The sequence below is a fragment of the Botrytis cinerea genome, chromosome 14 (genome assembly GCF_000143535.2).
Source record: "Botrytis cinerea B05.10 chromosome 14, complete sequence".
Lineage (NCBI taxonomy): Eukaryota > Fungi > Ascomycota > Leotiomycetes > Helotiales > Sclerotiniaceae > Botrytis > Botrytis cinerea.
Window position 1 is genome coordinate 1,836,680 of NC_037323.1, and position 18,418 is coordinate 1,855,097.

General features: G+C 45.1%; 4 protein-coding genes across 4 annotated transcripts; all 4 read left to right on the forward strand.

Annotated features, from left to right (window-relative positions):
• Positions 1–2,555: 2,555 nt before the first annotated feature.
• Positions 2,556–9,527, forward strand: BCIN_14g04770 (hypothetical protein). Its single transcript, XM_024697263.1, has 6 exons — positions 2,556–4,459; positions 4,583–4,640; positions 5,168–5,489; positions 5,836–7,213; positions 7,296–7,953; positions 8,014–9,527. The coding sequence occupies exons 4-6, from the start codon at positions 5,845–5,847 to the stop codon at positions 8,612–8,614; spliced, it is 2,628 nt and encodes an 875-aa protein (XP_024553078.1). The 5' UTR covers positions 2,556–4,459; positions 4,583–4,640; positions 5,168–5,489; positions 5,836–5,844; the 3' UTR covers positions 8,615–9,527.
• A 537-nt stretch (positions 9,528–10,064) lies between these two features.
• Positions 10,065–11,571, forward strand: BCIN_14g04780 (hypothetical protein). The gene is made up of 4 exons (XM_024697264.1): positions 10,065–10,287; positions 10,399–10,651; positions 10,713–10,859; positions 10,913–11,571. The coding sequence occupies exons 1-4, from the start codon at positions 10,122–10,124 to the stop codon at positions 11,358–11,360; spliced, it is 1,014 nt and encodes a 337-aa protein (XP_024553079.1). The 5' UTR covers positions 10,065–10,121; the 3' UTR covers positions 11,361–11,571.
• A 675-nt stretch (positions 11,572–12,246) lies between these two features.
• Positions 12,247–13,435, forward strand: BCIN_14g04790 (hypothetical protein). Its single transcript, XM_024697265.1, has 4 exons — positions 12,247–12,293; positions 12,437–12,523; positions 12,672–12,828; positions 12,915–13,435. The coding sequence occupies exons 2-4, from the start codon at positions 12,437–12,439 to the stop codon at positions 13,280–13,282; spliced, it is 612 nt and encodes a 203-aa protein (XP_024553080.1). The 5' UTR covers positions 12,247–12,293; the 3' UTR covers positions 13,283–13,435.
• Positions 13,436–13,666: 231 nt separating this feature from the next.
• Bchul4 lies at positions 13,667–18,418 on the forward strand. The gene is made up of 4 exons (XM_024697266.1): positions 13,667–13,960; positions 14,075–14,887; positions 14,940–17,132; positions 17,182–18,418. Exons 2-4 carry the CDS (start codon positions 14,311–14,313, stop codon positions 18,102–18,104), a joined length of 3,693 nt encoding a protein of 1,230 aa, XP_024553081.1. The 5' UTR covers positions 13,667–13,960; positions 14,075–14,310; the 3' UTR covers positions 18,105–18,418.

The following is an 18,418-nucleotide window of genomic DNA, read 5'->3' on the forward strand; positions in this document are numbered from 1 at the left end:
ATTTCATCTTTCAAGATGGAACGTTTTTCAATGACCATCTACAAATGTTCAAAATTTGACAACCGAATTGACTTGGACGTCTGAATACAGATTCGACAATCAAAAGGCTTTTCAGGTTGATGCTCCTATGATATCAATTCGCCCCCATTGAATAGAAATTTGGACATCCCGCACCCCCCTGATACTGCTTCATGCAACTCCAATCACGAAGTACATATGTCCCCTCACCCTGCATCAACTGTGATGATTTCATTGGATAAAAATAGCGGGTCTCTCCTCCATCCACAGCAGGGTGTGGGCAAAAATTTCCGTGACGAATCAAGCACGCGTTGTTGAAATGGGCGTTTTGGCTTTCCAATGTCACCACTCAGCGCTGCAGGATTTCTTGGCTGGCAGAGAAAACTTGATAGATATCGTATGCTTTTCTACTCGAATGTCGAGGCTGGAGAAAATTATGCGCAGGGGACAAGATATAATGGTATCGATGGAGGGACAATGAGGGGTTGCCTTCTTGGTGATTGGAGATGTATATGCGGAAGCGCCTGTAGGTGGAGTCGCTTTCGGCTTTGTCGGTGTTGCACCAGCATGGAACGGTCAGTTCTAATTTCCCCGCGATTGCAAAGGGCTTTCTTTCATGGAAGACGGAGAGGGGAACTTTTGCCGATTTGAATTGTCAGGGAAATGGGAGTTATTGATGCCGCTTTTGATTGACGGGGGAATTTGGAGGGGGTGAGGGGAAAGGAATGTTGGAACGGTTGAAGATAGATCAATTGACATCTGTATCTATCCGTAGGTCATCACAGTATAATCTACGGAGCAATCCCGAAATAACTAGCTTGTTTCTATCACTGCATGCAAGAATCTCCTTTTACATCAACTAGACTCTGATAGGACAATGGGGTTCTTCTTTGTTCCTCGGGACATCCCACTCTTCAACAGCCTCCCGGATATTTCTTTAGACTTTCTTCTCCTGCCTTTACTTTCCCTTTCCTTCCCAGCGTTGGACCAGACCAATTCAAGGTTCGAGGGTCCAAAACTAGATCAGCAGAGTGCGGGAGGGAAAATGCGGGAGAGGAATCCGGGGTAGCTTGAAAGCCTGGAAAAGTGCATCGGAATCTCACCATCTTGTATTATGTCGCCATCCCGATCCCAGACTGAAAGGATTAGTATTGTTACGACATGCGCCATCCAGATCTTTGTAATAGTGGCCATAGGAAAGCATCCGTCGAAACAAAAAGAGGATGAAGGAGCCACTTATCGAATGAGATGACGGTGGCGTCGTCGTTGTGGCAAAGATTGGAATGGTTTAATTTATATGCCATGGCAAAAGTGTTTGGGAGTTTGAAAAGATGCACAGGTGTGTGAGTGCGTAGAGGCAATAGAATCAATAAAAGAGGGCATCGTATTGTGCTGCAGTGATTGGATGCATGGTACAACATAAACGTTAACTTCTTGTACCTCCCTCCCTCCATCTCTTGCGTCTTCTTCTTGTGGTCATATGAATACTTGTGACGAGGAGCGCAACGAGTATGGTATGGTCATTTATATCTGCAATGCCGGTACTTGAGATATTCTTCCCAATGAGATGAGATGGAGCGTGCGACCTGGTAATAAGGAATCCGTAGCGTGCCATCAGGCACTGTGTCAAACGCTCTTTGTGGTCATTGTCAATGCAAAGTATCGGTCGGGCAAAATCATCAGGAGGATGAAGATGAAGGGAGTGGATGCATGTACCTTTTTCGAGCACACGAAGCGGCAACAGACGATTTCTTCTTTTCAATTAGCTCGTCCTACCCGATGTTTGAAAAGGAAACCCCGACAGCTTTTCCCAGCCCAGCTCGCCCAGCTCCCTCATCCGCTCACGGGGTAATGGCAGGAGATCGCCGCTTGACTAATGTATATATTACTAAAAAAAGGGATTCGAGGCCTCGCCATGTCCTATTTCGGTCGGTCTGGATCTGGCATGGGGATATAGCCTGGTCGTTTGTAGGATCAACACATATCATATCGTAAAATCAAATCTAAAAAAATAAAAATAAAAATAAAAATAAAAATAAAAACAAGATGCCTGGGTATGTTGGGTGTTGGGTATATTGTTTCTTGCATCCGACGATCGTGTGTATCGCTTTCTCTCGCTCTCTGCCCGTTCGTATCTATCGGCAACACAGACAGGCGGACAGACGCACGTATGGTTTACGTTACCAAGGCACTGCAAGGCCATTCGGACCAACATTACAACATCGTACATGCCCATCGTCGATCATTAACCTCGCAAGACGTACGGAGGGGGAATACGCAGTGCGCGAAGGAGTTTGTTTTGATATATGCTTTGCCTTTGCCTTTGCCTTTGCCTTTGCTCTTCTGCATGGGTGCGTGCAATAAATAATGTTGGTCTGCATCGATGGGGATGATGTATTATTCCTCTCCCTATCCATATCCATATCCACATCCACATCCACATCCACCCGTTGCTTGGATGCCCAATTGGACGCTCTTGATATAGATGCTTCTTTCACACTCACTCAGGTCTCTTTACACCTAAGTGGTTCCCATCTGAAAAGAAGCTCCATTTGTTCTGACTTGCATATTCAAGAGAAAATCCAATGCTGCCCTATGGTTTATTAATATGTTAGTTAGGCCCAAGTGCTTTCCCCTCTCTCCTCTCTCCTCTCTCCTCTCTCGGTCTGTTGTTCTGTTCTTTTTACCCTTTTCTCTCTTTCTCCTTCTCCTTCTCCCTCACGCTCTCCTTCTTCCTGCTCAGCTTTTCATGGTCCAGAATTGCTTGCTTTTTCCCCTTCTCTACATTTTCCGTGATCTGAATCATTCTTCATTGCCACTCTGCCCAATCAACGGTCCTCGTTCCTTCCCCTTCCCCTTCCCCCCTCCCCTTCCCCTCCCACATCTTCACCTCGCCCGATTCCTCTGACCATTCTCCGACCTCCACACCTCTCCACACATCTTCTACCCGTCTTTTTCTCTCTCTTGATATCTCTTGATATCTCTTCCTCTACTTCTCCCCACCCACCACCACCAGCACCACCACCACCACCTTCTCTCTCGTTGCCGTTAACAGCATCTCAATTTAGCATTACCACCTCAATTAACTAGCACCTCCACATGCACATCCACATCCAGCTCTACCCCATTATTCACACAGTCCTATTCATCCATCCATACCCGTCGACGCATGTCCGTGAACTTTTGTGGTGGCCCTCCACTTTTCATGCAGAGCTAATTGCCCCTCCCCTTGTCTTCATATGTGGCTCTCTCTACACCGTGCTGCCAATGAGATCGTCCCCTCCATTGCACTTAGAAGCTTAGTAGTTAGATCCCTTTCTTGCTTTCCTGGCTCTCCACGCCCCCCCTCGGATATCGAACGTCGGACCCTTGTGCCAATTGTGACGCTAAGGAGGCCATCAGTTCGCATCTTGATCCATTCGCCGGTCATTCAGCCTTTCCTTAGGAGATCCTTACAATTATATTACATTTACAAATACCCCCTTCTTTGAAGCTTCATATCTTGCTGTTCCATCGATATCCCGATCCATATCCGTATACCCACCCATCAATTCACACACACAGTACAGACAGACAGACAGACAGACAGACACACTTCTTTATATTTTACCCCAGATCTAATTATATTAATTGTCCTGTTGCGTCGTCCACATCAGCAGCTCCGTCGGCCGCTTCACGATACATAGGTAAAAAGGATCCGTGGGACGATATCTTCAACGGAGATATCCATTTCAATCTCTCTGGCATTTCGTCATCTTGCCCCAAAAGAAGAGGAGCGAGAAGAGAAAAAGAGACCAATCATTTTGTTCTCTCTTGTCGCACATTGAAAACGTACAAGCATTTTGTTTTAAACTATTTTGGCGATACCACTGTTCTTGTTCTTTGAAGAGTGTCTCTCGCGTGTCCACCATAGGTAGCTTTCCCCGCATCAAGGTTGCGCCTCGCTCATCTTCGATCCCTCGAGACTATTTACAAGCCTACTTCGCCGCAGAAGAACTTCCACACTTTCTTAGAACCTCCCACCTTCTTTTCAAGACAACCACCACTCCCCAAATCTTTTCCAAAATTACAACCTCATCCATAATAAATTTATCTGCACAACTCATACCTTCGCACAGCCACGATATATATTCTTTCCATTCTTCCCTCCAGAGATTCATCGGTCGAGCGAGAAAGAGAGCTTTGGCCTTTCGTGCCTTTATCCTTCCCACGACAATGGGCTACGCATAGTCCGGGCGACACAAAGCCTTTACGAGTTCGAAATTCCGAACGCATATGCGCAGAAGCTTTGACATTCGATCTTCGGTTCGTTGCAACAACGGCGAGTTCAAGCGATTATTGAGAAATAGACGGTATTTGAGTTTGGGTTTCATAAATTGAGAAAGAGAAGGCGGTATTAGAAGAGTTTCATCATTTCATGCGGCGAACGCGATTAAAACAGGTAGGTAAGCTTCTGCCATCCCAAACCGTCCCATCGCAAATCCCCAGCCTTGACGCGGATTTCTCTTGGAGAGGTATTCTTATGCGACTCTCGACATCTGGAGCTGACATGTCAATCTACTAGATAAACAGATAATAATTGTATTTTGAAGCTTGGGTTCTTTGGGTTCATCTCACATCCGGTGAGTTTATACTTTTATATATTGAAACAGAAGTATCCGACCGGGTGCTTCTGACTTCCGAATGGTCAGATCGTCGTGTGGATTCGACGACAACAATTGTTCAGGATTGGCGCAATCAAATTTCAAATTCTAGGAATATTGTTTCTTGTGGCATTCGATATTCTGAATTTGAAGAGGCACTTGCCTGATATACCACAACCATATTGCGACGTCGGAAGAACGCTCTTGAGGTTGGATCTCAGGACAATATTCATATATATCTCTCGGCCAAATAAGGAACCTACCTAGGCAGAATCATCTAATTCACTCACCGGCTATCGACGCAACCGAGCTTGAAAAGTCAATATACGGTGCAGGACAGATGAAATTATGCCTCGTGGTTTTTTGACTCCTCGTCACATTATACTACCTGATCTTGCCACGTTTCTCGGTTCTGTCGATTGCCACGAACTTGAATGCTTCTAGAATCAACTCTCTTTTTTATTTCTCCATGCTTTTCTTATTATTTACTGACAAGAGTATCACAGAGTACTAGTTATTCGTTTCTTGTGCGCCAGTATCGAAAGTCGGTCCGCTTCTCCTCCTTGCGAGGCACACTAGAATTCACTCACATTCGCATTTAAACTTGAGCCTCTTTCAGCTCTTACACCTAGACATCCACGCCCTGTTTTCTAGCAGACCGGTTTCCTTATTCTTGTTCAATCCTACAAATTCGCTTACTGTCGACTTAACCCCCTCCTCCCCCCCCCCCTTTTGCCAAGCCGACTCTATCAAGTAGTTTGGTCATTTTCAAAAACTACTTCAATAAAAACCCAACTATAATTCTAGACGAGACTCTTTATTGGTTTGGTAAGTTTTATCATTAAATTTTGCTTTCATCCCTCAATCTATCTGTTAGTCTTTTGCTTTGGTTACGATCTATTGCGCATATTCAATTCTAGATTGACTGCATGAGAAGCTGCTGGGATTCTTTCCAGTGGCTTTCTTTGTGTGGTGATAACCCCTCTTTTTTAACATGATTCACTCGCTCACTCTCCGGCTTACTTGAGCATACGGTATCCAACTTTGAACATTTAAGGATAGCTTTTGCAAGTTGCAGTAGCACAAGTTTTACATAGCATACATTCCTTTACTTTAGATCTCAACTTAGAGCAGCTTTCTTCTTTTTCCTCTGCAGAGAACTAATAGCCTCTAGTAAGCCACCATGAGTTCAAACAATAATAAGATCGGAGCTGGTGGCAAGGCCAACCAATCCAATCCTTCATCCATGACATCAAGTAATCCTTCTCTCCTACTTGGTAAATTCAATGAGCGGCGCTCAACTCCGGACTCGGAGGCTTTGGCAAGCTCCGATGATGAACCTGACAGACAGGATATTCAACAGCCAGTCAATCCACCTCAAAAGCCACCTGCACGCCGTGCCTCTTGGTTAAATGACACAACTCAATCTGGAACCCAACCAAGAAAGGGCTCATTCGCAAGTAGCAGCATGTCTCCAACGGCTTCACATCCTAGTACACCCTCAACTGAGTCCAACGTCTGGGGCTCTCATGTCCAAGCAGCAGCAGGTCGCGGACATACAAGTACGAGCACATTCCCATGGGGCAGTGCTATTTGGAACAGCGAGTCACGTAAAGAGCCACCCTCTAGATTGACTGAAGTATTACCATCTCCAACTTCTATGAATCCACCGGGCTCGGCTGGCAATGGGTACTTTCCTAATGAAATGATGAGTCAACGAGACCTCTCAGCGAATCAACCCATCCCATTCGCAATCCCTCTCCATCCTACTCCTAAGACTTACCGATCACAATCGTACTCTGTTGGTCAGCTCGATCCAGACACAAGTGCTGGCCCATCGCCAGCAGCTGTTCCGGCGGCTTCCAGTCGGGGACATAGAATCGGACATTCCGGGTTGCAACATCGACCATCCCGGCCAAGCATGTTGAGCGAAATGACCGAGGGTGGTCTTGGAAAGGTTAAAGAAGTCGAGGATGACGATGATGAGAGTACTAACAGTTCTTCCCATGGTGTCCAAATTCAATCTCAAGAAGCCAAAACTATAGAATTGTTAGCTAAAGAAAATGCAATGTTGCGACAACAGCAACAATATCAGAACCTGCGTCTCCGGCCACGATCTTCAACCTCCAATCCTTTCGGTCTTGGCAATGGTTATGGCTTACAGGAAGAACCTCTACCTGAAGAGTCAGATTATGCAATTGACGAACTTGATGAGCTCAACGATTTACAAGATCCATCCAAAGCGATGCTAGGCCGAAGAATGAGCGAGTATGGTATTGCTGGCGCCCAGAGAGCCTCGCCGTACACTCTCGAAAACAGAAAGTTGGAGAATGTCAAGAAGGCTTATTGGCAAAGCTCGCTCGGATTCGGCGGACTATCCGATATTCCGCAAAGCAGGCGCCACTCGTTCGCTGATATACCTGCTCGACAAGGTTCTGTTAGCTCGGCGATTGGTGAGTCATTGTCACAACTCGATGCATCTATCCACGAGAGCCTGTCTTCAAATGCGGGTCGGTATAATGAGAACAATAGCTACTCTTCTAATGACCATGGTAAGCAATATTCATTAAATACTCACGTGTCTTTGAGCTGTAGGCAGACATGAATTGAAACCCTTATACTAACTGAATGCAGCAGCTTCATACTTCGGAAATCTTACTCAACCAGGCCCTTCCTCATTTAATCCTTCTGCATATCCTTACGGAAATGTCAATCAATACTCAACTGGTCGCCCTGCATCACCTCATCGAAGCATGTATGGCGTTCCACAACCTCGACACAATCAACTACTCTATATTGTGCTGTTCAAATGCTCGCGCGCAGATGTGTTTTATGTTCAAGAGGGCACTGGTCTCTCTGTCAAGCCTGGTGATCTTGTGATTGTTGAAGCAGATCGAGGAACCGATTTAGGTACCGTAGCTAAGGATAACGTGGACTGGGCTACTGCCAAGGAACTCAAAGAGCACTATGCCGAAGAGCACTACAAGTGGCTCATGATGTACTCTCAGGGTGCTGTCGGTAATACTGATGGAACCGGTGCTGGTTTAATGGCTGCTGCGAATAGTATGCAGGGAAGTGCTGTAGGCGGTATGGGTCCACCAAGTCAGCACGGCATGCAGGAACCTAACCCAGGAGAGATCAAGCCCAAGATCATCAAGCGCCTTGCTCAAAACCATGAGATTCAAGCTCTGCGTGACAAGGAAGGAAATGAAGCAAAGGCCAAGCGTGTTTGTACACAGAAGGTGAAAGAGCATGGTCTACATATGGAGATTCTAGATGCCGAATTTCAGATGTAAGTCAACCAACAATCATATCAGCTATTCCGATGACATAAGCTTACATTCAAATTTAGGGATTGGAAGAAGCTTACCTTTTACTACTTCGCCGATGCCTATATCAACTTCAATTCCCTTGTTACGGACTTGTTCAAAGTCTACAAGACAAGAATTTGGATGTCTGCGATTAACCCTGCTTCTTTCGCAAGTCCCGCACTTGGCTTGCAAGCACCAAGCGGTATCGGACCTGGAGCTGTGGGTGTAAACAGAACTACACAAAGTGAGCGTCGGCCACAACAGGCCGAGCAGCCACAAACATACAACACAACGCAAGCAGGCCGAGGTTATCAAGGCGTCTTTGCACAACCGTTCCAACCAACTTTGGACAGAAGTTCTGCAGCTGCTCCTGGCTTTCAGCCTCAAGGATATACTTATGGATATTCTCCATTTGGTTCTACCAGAAATGTCGGTGCTACGAGCGCTTATGCTAATTCAATGATTGACCCATATTCTGGATTCGCAAACGCGGCAGACTATCAAGCACCCGGACGATTCCCCTCTCCTCATGGCACTACCCCAACTCACGATGGTAGCGAATACGGTCGACAAACTGGGCTCGTTGGTCAGTCTGATGGTTGGATTGGAGCTTTCCAGGGCCTGTCCATGGGAACTCGTTGAATCTATGTTTTGATTATTACATACGCACATTGTCGATCTTTTTCTTTGCCAAATCATAAGCAAGTCCATAACAATCATTACCCCTGCCTCTGGTTTTGAATTCCTTTTTCATTTCCAGATGGTGGGTTATCATCGACATACTCCTCCAGAACTGGAGACTAGATACATTTTTCTGTTGTAATATACCACAGATGCCCTTCCTCGTCGGCCCTGTTCCTAATTCTCTACATGTTCTAGATGAACATACCTATCTACACATTCGTTTATTTCATTTTCACATTGCGTTGCCCCAGGCGGCACTTTGTTTTTATGGGTTGGGAGATACTAAATACTATGAAGACACACTGGAATAACGTCTTCTGGAATACAACAGTTTTATTGCAATTTGATCATAGAGGTTAATTGAGAAGGTTTCATTCGGAATAGGGATTCTTCTGGATTTACACTACATAATCGGAGACAGGCATCGGATTCGTACACAACACACTGGACATACTTTCCTACTTCTTCAATTCGTCGATACCATTTTTGTTCCACAGTCAGTCAGGAGGACTTCACCTTTGCGTCTTCGGGACCCTGACGCCTTACCACGACTTAACGAGTAAAAAACAATTTTCAAGAACTCCATTGATAGATAGATCTTTCAAAATACGGCGGTGTCAAGTGGGGAAAAAAGAAATTGGGTAAATTTGCAAAGGATAATGGATGGATGCATGCTTTTTTTTTTTCATTGCTTTGTGGTTTTTGATTCTTTTTCTGGCCTGATTTGTTACCTTTCTGTGTCGTTTTTGTTCTTTTACGATTCAAGGAGGCGGGGAATCAAATCGTTGATGGAATGGAAACGTTTTGATGCATGTTTACAGGCATTAGGGATGTGGATAAGGGAATCGGTAGCAAGAATGGAATTCATACACTGGGTTGTTTATTTTGAATTGTGATGGTCAATTTGTGATGTGATATGATACGTATACTTGTGATGACAACACAGATAGGTAGGTTGCACCAAAACACATCAGCAGACAGCAATGATCCCTGTGGTCCATTCCTCAAACTTACAGCCTCTCTCCTATATAAACCCAAGTGTGCATCTCTTCTCGTCGACAAACAGGCCAAATTAAAAGATTAGGGCATACCGGCACCCCATGGTGTAGAGTTTAGGAGTGTCACACCGGGCCATCTTAAAAAAAAACCGCCCCTTCGTAGAGTTTTTCCTCCTGCCCCTAATAAGGGGCGGCAAGGTTTTGCTGCTCTGATTTTAAGATGCTGATTGTAGTTTTTTATGATATGTGCAAGTTAATTTTTGTTTTAGTAAACGAAAGAACTTTCTCTTAAGAGATCCTTCCTTCTGCGGACTTTTCTGTTACTTTTGGAAGGAAGTGATGTGAAAGTGTCGCAAGCGGGGAGGAAGCAGATGATGGATCCACTTTCTCTCTCTTTCACCTTCACCTTCGACTTCGACTTTGACCTCAAATTCATCTCGGAATTTATATTCAGAGCGGCTTGGTATATGCTTGAATACTTCCTAGATATCGATCGTCTCTTTTCCAAATTTGTCTTTCGTTTCAATATCTTGATTGAATCTCTTGTAACTCAGGTTCGTCTACATGCGATCGAACTTCCGTCGCACATAGATGTTACCACGATGATGCGCAAATTAAAACGCAAGTCTGAAGGTAAGTGGATTAGTTGATTCCTTCATGCTTTTTGTCTTTTATTCTGTCATCCTGATTTGCGCGTGTCGGAAATATAGAGTCATCTAACTTGAAACTTTGTTGTGTTTACAGGCGACTTGCCGAATTCGAGGTCTAAAACTCGCAAGAATGGTTCGTACAGAACTGACATGAATGTTTCAGATCAGGAGGAGGACTCTAGTGGTGTTCCGGATCAGTTTGATAGGAAGGTTTTGAAGAGAGATGGGAAAGAGAAAAAGAGGGAGAAGAAAGGAGAAAGAATGTCGGAGCCTGCTAGGATTGGTGAGAGGGAATTGGGAGAGAGGGAAAAAGATGAGGATGAGGACTCGGGACAAGAGGCTAGCAAGTATGTGGAGTGTTTGATGTTTATTTGGCTGCAGAATGTGTACTAACTTGATTTGACGAAGTGAATTTCTGGAGCTTGATAATCTTGAGAGGAAGAAAAAGAAAAGTGCGGAGAGAGCGAAAGCGCAGTTTATGGAGAAATTTATTGGGTCCGTGGAGAGAGATGTGAAGGACTTCAAGGAATCGGCGGCAGAATTGGAGAGAGAGGAGTCAGTATAAATTTACTGGCTAAGAGAATGAAACTGTGTACTGACTTTTCTAGTTCGGTTGAAAGTATGGAGTTCCTGGAAGGCTTTCATGCTGCTTATTCTTTGTCGGCGCCATTCAAAACTGACTCTTATGATTTCTCATTGAATCACAGAAGAGGTCAAAACATGATTACACGAGCGTTAGAGTTAAACTCCCACTTCGATAAGCTGGCAAAGAAGGATATCGCAAAGGAGCTTGCAGGGCTGTTTAGTAACGAATGGGGCAAAGAGGATGAAGAGATTGCTAAGATGCTTGAACTGGGAAAAATCGTTGGGCTGAATAAATTCGAGTGTATTGTGAATGCTTCAGATCCGGAGATCTTGGAGACAAATGCACTTGAAGCTTCGAAGAAATTCTACCCAGCTGTTGAGGGGGGAGGAAGTTCTGGGTGGGGCAAGGAGGCGAAGAAACATGAGAGGGCTCATAAGAAGTTACTCAAGGCTTTTGAGAGCAGGAGTTGAGTGGTAGTTAGAGAGGGATCGGGGAACGGAATGAGATGGGAGAGTTATAGAAATTGCTCAATGTCTTTTCAGACTTTGCTATCTTGGCTGTTGGGACAGGTAGCCGTATCATCGTATGCATAGTCTCTTGTATTTTATCATTCTTGAGATGCTTTACTGTAGCAGCTGTAAAATGAATCCTGTTCGTGGACCTAGCGAACTTTGCTGAGCATTGCATGAATGTGAAAGAAGAGAATTGAGCGGAATACTTGACCGATGTAAGGAATACTATTTTGGGCCTGGTGTCATCCCGGAAGGCAATGAAGAAGTGTATGCCTTTTGAGGTGAAGGGAGGATAGGATGAGGTAGGTATGTTGGATTGGAAGTAGAATGCATGCAATTGAGTTGAAGAGATGGAAGGGAATCTTGTGAGGTGTATGGGTGATCTATCCGAGTGCGTGAGACTGTGAAGAGGGAGGGTTTAGTAGTGTTGTTTTGGGATCTCTTTGGATGTGCTGGGTAGATAGCAGATAGGTAGATATGGTTTGTGGAAATGGCCATTTAGTATTTCAATAATTTTATCAATAAAATGAGTACGGATTTGAATGCCAGAAATGTCTAACGTGTTGTAAGTCAGAAGCTTCCAAATATACCTGTAAGATTTTCAGTTCAAGATAATGATTGTCTGACTTGATATTGGGTTTTCAGTTGAGTAGTTGTGTATTTTTGGTATCACGCTTCTTTCGCCCTACTGGACTTTGGAGGGGGTGGCTGGTGGATAATGAAGTGGAGAAGATTTTGATATCCTGCCATGCTGCCTCAGGCTCAAGAGAAAATTTACCCGAACGCGCTAAAAAATCGCACATTGATTTTTACAAAATTGACTCTCAAGAACTTTTTCCTTCTAGACAACACGACAATCGACGCCGCCGACAACTCCCAAAATCAATCAAGGTTAGTAAATCGAGTTCGTTCGAATCCAGATTCCAGATCAAATCGGAATTGCGTCTCTTCAAATTTTCTTCGCAGCTCTACCACAAGTTCGATTTTGATGGTTCTTGCATGGAACTTTGCTAACGTCAATTTTCCCCAAACAGATGGGTGCTCTTAAATATCTCGAGGAAATTCAGAAGAAGAAGCAATCTGATGTGCTTCGATTCCTTCTCCGTGTCCGATGCTGGGAGGTAAGATAAAAACGACCCCAAGAGACGATCTCGATCGACTTCAATTATTCGAAAATTTGGTCTTTGGACAAGCAAATTGGAATATTGTGGACATCTTTGATGTCTCTGCTATACACTCGTTGAACTTAGCTGAGAGTGCATAATATAGCTCCGACAATTGAACGTCGTTCACCGTGCTTCTCGTCCATCCCGCCCAGACAAGGCCCGCCGTCTCGGTTACAAGGCCAAGCAAGGATACGTTATCTACCGTGTCCGTGTTCGTCGTGGTGGCCGCAAGCGCCCAGTTCCAAAGGGTGCCACCTACGGTATGTTCGATCCCATATTCGACAGAAGGGAGAGGCGCTTCTCCTGAGGGAAATTTGCATTTACTAACCTAAATTTCGCACTACAGGAAAGCCAACCAACCAGGGAGTTAACCAACTCAAGTACCAAAGATCCCTCAAGTCCACCGCTGAGGAGCGTGTCGGTCGTCGTTGCGCCAACTTGAGAGTCTTGAACTCCTACTGGATCAACCAAGACTCCACCTACAAATACTTCGAGATCATCCTCGTTGACCCTCAACACAAGGCCATCCGTCGCGATCCCCGCATCAACTGGATCGTCAACCCAGTCCACAAGCACAGAGAATCTCGTGGATTGACCGCCACCGGAAAGAAGTCCCGTGGTCTCGGAAAGGGTCACGGATTCAACAAGACCACCGCTGGCCGCAGAAAGACCTGGAAGAAGCACAACACCCTCAAGTTGCAAAGATACAGATAAATGTAATCAGAGGTTTGTTGCGTGTTGTTGCTTGCTTGGGCAATGGGATGAATGGATTATTTTATGGCCTCATGGCGCACTGGTAGTTAATGCAAAAATGCATAGCTTTCCCATCATACCCAAAACTTTTATGAATTTACGAATCTTCTACTATGTGAAAGTATCATGGATTTCTGGATATCTTGTTCTGTGACCAATGAAAACGTGAATACATGGGATGAATTTTCGATACAATTTCGCTCTTTCGAGACGCCAAGAAATGGTTTTATTGTTTCCCTACACATACATTCTTCTCTTCCCCATATATATTTCATAACAAATTTAAAAATCTCATCACGAACATGTAATGTAACACCGCACCCTTCAAATCCTAACTTCTTTTTCGATAAACTCCGAGGTCGTTTCAACATGTCTCGTATTCATTCTTCCTCCATCTCTTCTTCTCAACCAGGGAAGATTTTCTCCCTTCTTGGCAAAGGAATCACGCTTCCGCTTTCAAGCCATTCCTATTATGCACAAACCGCTACTAGACTACTACTGCCACCACTACTACTAGGTCGTACATCAAAATCCAGGGAGCCAGGCATTTCTTGTGGGGAAAACCACCTAAGCCCACATCATCCCAATATGTACTGAGATAAACCTGCAAGATTAACAATATAAATTTATACGATAACGGTAAATAACCAATCCATGCTTGTCGAGAGAGAATCCCCCTTTGGAGATTTGGGACGACGGTCAAAATCTAATGCAACATTCATACTCGTAATTTCAGATGTTAATTTCATCAAGAGACTTTTAGGAAAGAGCCCGAGACCATTTGCCCCTAAAGTTCAAGCACGAACAGACGGACGGACTCTCGATTACGAAAACAAAAGATAGCTTGCTTAAGGTTATGCTACACGAGAAAGGAAGTGAACTACTGCCCTCGCACAACATTTACAATTGATTTCGCAAAATACTTTTGGAGGACCTGATGGTCAAACTAGAACGCCTGCACTCCGCAGACAGTGTTTGAAAATAATAAAATGGCACCTTGGTCTAGTCGCCTACTTACTTCTTCGAGCGCACGGATCGATTCTGGCTCGAGCATTGCTACCGTTGGACCAGCACCTGATTCGCCGACGAAAGTAAGAGGGAGAGCAAAGATTACGGAGGAAGATATCTTGGATAATGCTTATGGCATTCCGACATTGACCACGGCCGGTCGGCCAGGTCCCTCGGGTTCGAATTCCTCAAAACCGACTTCGAGCCATGGGAGATCTATGAGCCATCCTTTTCCGTCGCTGTTCAATAGCAAGAAGAAGGTGAACGCGCCGACACCTCCTGGGATTGGGTTTTTCGATGACGACGATATATCACCGGAAAAGAATACAGGGTCTAGGTCTTCGAGGGTGCCAGAAAAGGATTTCTTGACGGGAAAGTGTATGACTTGCAATTCGAGCGTGAGTTGGCCGAAAGAGCTTCATACGTTTCGATGCAAAGTTTGTATGACAGTGAACGATCTTCAGGCATACACTCCGGCTCAGAATGATGGGCTCAGAGCGGCAGGGGGTGGTAAGTCTACGACTTACTCGGGGTTGAGTAAACCTCAATTTTCTAGAGGTATGCTACGAGCGGGATGATCCATTGTAGATCTCATATCTGACCTTTATAGTGCCGCCATTATCTGTCGAGAAAACTCGAAGAATTGCGGAACGATGCATAACTACCTACCTAATCAATCGACTAAAGCATGAAGAAGCCGATGCCTCTAATACACTGTCAAGTTCGCCAAAATCTCCTACATGCGAAACAACGGAATCCCCGCAAGAATATCAGTATCCCAGACATTTCAACCAACCCGGCTCCCAAGCACTTCCCATTAGACCCCCTCCTCCTGGACGCGGAAACAGTTCTGGAGATCGCCCAAGCATAGACGCTCACAGACGGCCAGGCTCACGTTCGATGCCCTACTCAACTTCATCCCCTGGCAGTTTCCTTGGCGCTCATATGGAAAAACGTGATCGAATGGGCTCTGGTACTTACACCAAACAACTGGCTAGTCAACCGCCAAGTAGAAGTCCTCCAAACCCGCCGGGAAAATTCGACGAGCCAGTTCACGGAAGACAAGACAATGTCACCAGAAACCTCTTTAGGCCCTTGGAAGAATATATTATAGCATCTTTTAGCCAGTTCGAGTGTATCAATACCTCATTTAGTACTACGCGACAGCATCCCAACCCTAGGGCAGGAAGTCAGAGTGGTCTGAAGAATTTCATGGCCACTATTCCAGACGAAAATGACCCGCAGTCAGAGACTCCCTTGGAAGAACTTGATCCCCGAATGTTAATGTTGGGAGACATTGCAGAGAATGGTTCTTGGTGGACTGGAAATCAGAAAGAAACCCCTGAAAAAAATCGCACCCAACGACCTGGAGACACGATACGTACGAATCCTCATTGCGATCTTACTACAGTCAAATCGCCTCGTATAGACTGGCCTGATCTTAATGAATGGTATCATATTGTATTGAACCCGGGAAGAATTTGGCATCGCAGACTGGAAGAATTGATATCACGTCGATCCAGCCCGGTCGTGCAAGCGCCCACTGATAGTGAGCTTGCCGAAATTGAGGATACAATTACAGAGGCTCAGTTGCATCTTCAGAGAACTTTATTGAAGGCTACAGAGAGTCTATTGAAACGCCCCGGACGTCCTCTGCAAGAGCCTGATAATCTCCGATTTCTCTTGATCATCCTAGCCAACCCTCTTCTATACCCTGGACATGGTACCACTCCAAGAAATTCAGGACCGAGAGCGCCATCGAATGACCAGAAACCCGAAGCTAATGATCTCAATGTGACTAAAATTAGAGGTCAGCCTCCATCTTCTAAACAACCGCCAAATGCTACAAAAGGAGCGTCGGGCCAACACTCAGGAATCATCAAACGTATTGTGGGACTGCTTTCCAATACTCCAAATGAATGCCATCATCATATAGTTTCGTGGTTTGCTAGATATCCAGAGGGTCACTTCCAACGTACCACAGAATTGGTCGGCAGCTTTGTCACTTATAGGCTTACCAGACAGCATGGGAAACCTCGCGAGGCCGATCGACCTGACCTTACTTCTGGCTTAGTCCCTCATATGAGTTCTAGAGAATCTCATAATAATGCTGCAGCTTTCCACGCGGCTCTTCAAGCTGGGCAGGGTACTAATAAGAAAAAGGAAACGAAACAGAAGGCCGTTGTATATAGTGATGATTGGCAGATCAGGGCGGCTGCTAGGGTGATGGCACTTCTTTTCTCAGCCAATAATAGTGGGTTACATAGAAAAGGCAAGTTACTCAGTAGCGTTCAATCGCCAGCCGAGTATCTGCCAAAAAGTACGGAACCTAGTATTGGAACTCCTATCAGAGCTCTGGCCGCACATGGACAGATGTTACCGACAAGTCACTTTTACAATACCTTGCTCGATTATTCCGATCTTGTTGCTGATTTTGAGGCTTGGGAAAACAAGCGTAGCAAGTTTTCTTTTTGTCAATATCCATTCTTTCTCAGCATTTGGGCAAAAATCCAAATCATGGAGCATGATGCTCGTCGTCAAATGGAAGTAAAGGCGAGAGAGGCGTTCTTTAATAGCATCATGACACGTAAAGTCGTCAGTCAAAATCTTCTTTTGCGAGTCAGACGAGAGTGCTTGGTGGAGGATAGCTTGAAAGGGGTTAGTGAGGTTGTGGGGACTGGTGGTGAGGAGATCAAAAAGAGTTTAAAGATAGAATTTAAGGGCGAAGAGGGTATTGATGCTGGTGGCTTGAGAAAAGAATGGTTCCTTCTTCTTGTGAGAGAAGTTTTTAATCCTGATCATGGTGTGTATCTTCTCCGATGCGATTCAGAGAGTAAACTAACAATAAGCAGGCATGTTCTCATATGATGAGGACTCTCATTTCTGCTACTTTAATCCTAATAGCTTTGAAACGACCGACCAATATTTTCTTGTTGGGGCTGTACTTGGTTTGGCTATCTATAATTCGACTATTCTCGATGTGGCGCTGCCTCCTTTCGCTTTCCGAAAATTGCTCGCCGCTGCCCCAGCTGCAGCACCCGGTGCAACATCACATGCGAAACCTTCTATGACATATTCTCTCGAAGATTTAGCCGAATTTCGACCGGCTCTGGCTCATGGACTGAGACAACTCCTCGAGTTTGACGGTGATGTTGAGGAAACGTTTTGTCGCGATTTCGTAGCAGACGTTGATCGCTATGGACAAACAGTTCAAATACCTCTCTGTCCTGACGGCGACAAAAAACCAGTGACAAACTCCAATCGAAGAGAATTTGTGGATCTTTACGTGCGATATCTTTTAGACAATGCCGTAGCTCGACAATTTGAGCCCTTCAAGCGTGGATTCTTTACCGTCTGTGGAGGAAACGCATTATCACTTTTCCGACCCGAAGAAATTGAACTCCTCATTAGAGGCTCCGACGAGCCCCTAGACATATCTTCCCTCCGCGCCGTCTCAGTGTGTGAAAATTGGGGGGCAAAAGATGCAGCAGAGCGCGAACCAGTCATTCAATGGTTTTGGGAATCTTTTCAAAAAGCGGATCCAAAGGATCAGAGAAAACTTTTAAGCTTCATCACAGGCAGCTCTTGTATTCCGGCAATGGGTGCAGCTAGTTTGATTATCAAATTGAATTGTTTGGGAGATGACAGTGAGAGATATCCGGTGGCAAGGACGTGCTTCAATGCGTTGAGTTTGTGGAGGTATGCGACGAGGGAAAAATTGGAGGGGAGACTTTGGAGAGCGGTCCATGAGAGTGAAGGATTTGGATTGAAGTAGTGAGGGATGGATTTTGGAGTGAGTGGTTTGTGTTGGTGGGGAAATGATCAGAGTAGAAAGAGAAGGGAGGCATTTTAGATAAAGTACCAGTGGTGGTAATGTTTGGCGGGGCGTCTTTATTTTGTATTCAATGGAGCCCTAACGATTTTGGTGTCGGCAATGGCGTTGGTAACTCGATTGCCGTTTAGGAACTGGACAATTGAGTAGGTATTTGCATGAGTCTTGGAATTGGACTGAACTTGGACCCCGGCAAAGATTGCATGCCTTTTACACGAGAAGGAGAGTCATTCATCAGAATTAGATGAGACGAGATA

Bases quoted from the DNA above. Each gene is read 5' to 3' on its own strand.
- BCIN_14g04780 (XM_024697264.1), top strand. From the start codon at position 10,122: ATGCTTGAATACTTCCTAGATATCGATCGTCTCTTTTCCAAATTTGTC. The intron at 10,288-10,398 runs GTAAGTGGATTA...TTGTGTTTACAG, and splicing joins ATTAAAACGCAAGTCTGAAG to GCGACTTGCCGAATTCGAGG. The intron at 10,860-10,912 runs GTCAGTATAAAT...TGACTTTTCTAG, and splicing joins GCAGAATTGGAGAGAGAGGA to TTCGGTTGAAAGTATGGAGT.
- BCIN_14g04770 (XM_024697263.1), top strand. From the start codon at position 5,845: ATGAGTTCAAACAATAATAAGATCGGAGCTGGTGGCAAGGCCAACCAA. The intron at 7,214-7,295 runs GTAAGCAATATT...AACTGAATGCAG, and splicing joins CTACTCTTCTAATGACCATG to CAGCTTCATACTTCGGAAAT. The intron at 7,954-8,013 runs GTAAGTCAACCA...ATTCAAATTTAG, and splicing joins CTAGATGCCGAATTTCAGAT to GGATTGGAAGAAGCTTACCT.
- BCIN_14g04790 (XM_024697265.1), top strand. From the start codon at position 12,437: ATGGGTGCTCTTAAATATCTCGAGGAAATTCAGAAGAAGAAGCAATCT. The intron at 12,524-12,671 runs GTAAGATAAAAA...TGCATAATATAG, and splicing joins TCCGTGTCCGATGCTGGGAG to CTCCGACAATTGAACGTCGT. The intron at 12,829-12,914 runs GTATGTTCGATC...TTCGCACTACAG, and splicing joins TCCAAAGGGTGCCACCTACG to GAAAGCCAACCAACCAGGGA.
- Bchul4 (XM_024697266.1), top strand. From the start codon at position 14,311: ATGGCACCTTGGTCTAGTCGCCTACTTACTTCTTCGAGCGCACGGATC. The intron at 14,888-14,939 runs GTATGCTACGAG...TGACCTTTATAG, and splicing joins TAAACCTCAATTTTCTAGAG to TGCCGCCATTATCTGTCGAG. The intron at 17,133-17,181 runs GTGTGTATCTTC...AACAATAAGCAG, and splicing joins AGTTTTTAATCCTGATCATG to GCATGTTCTCATATGATGAG.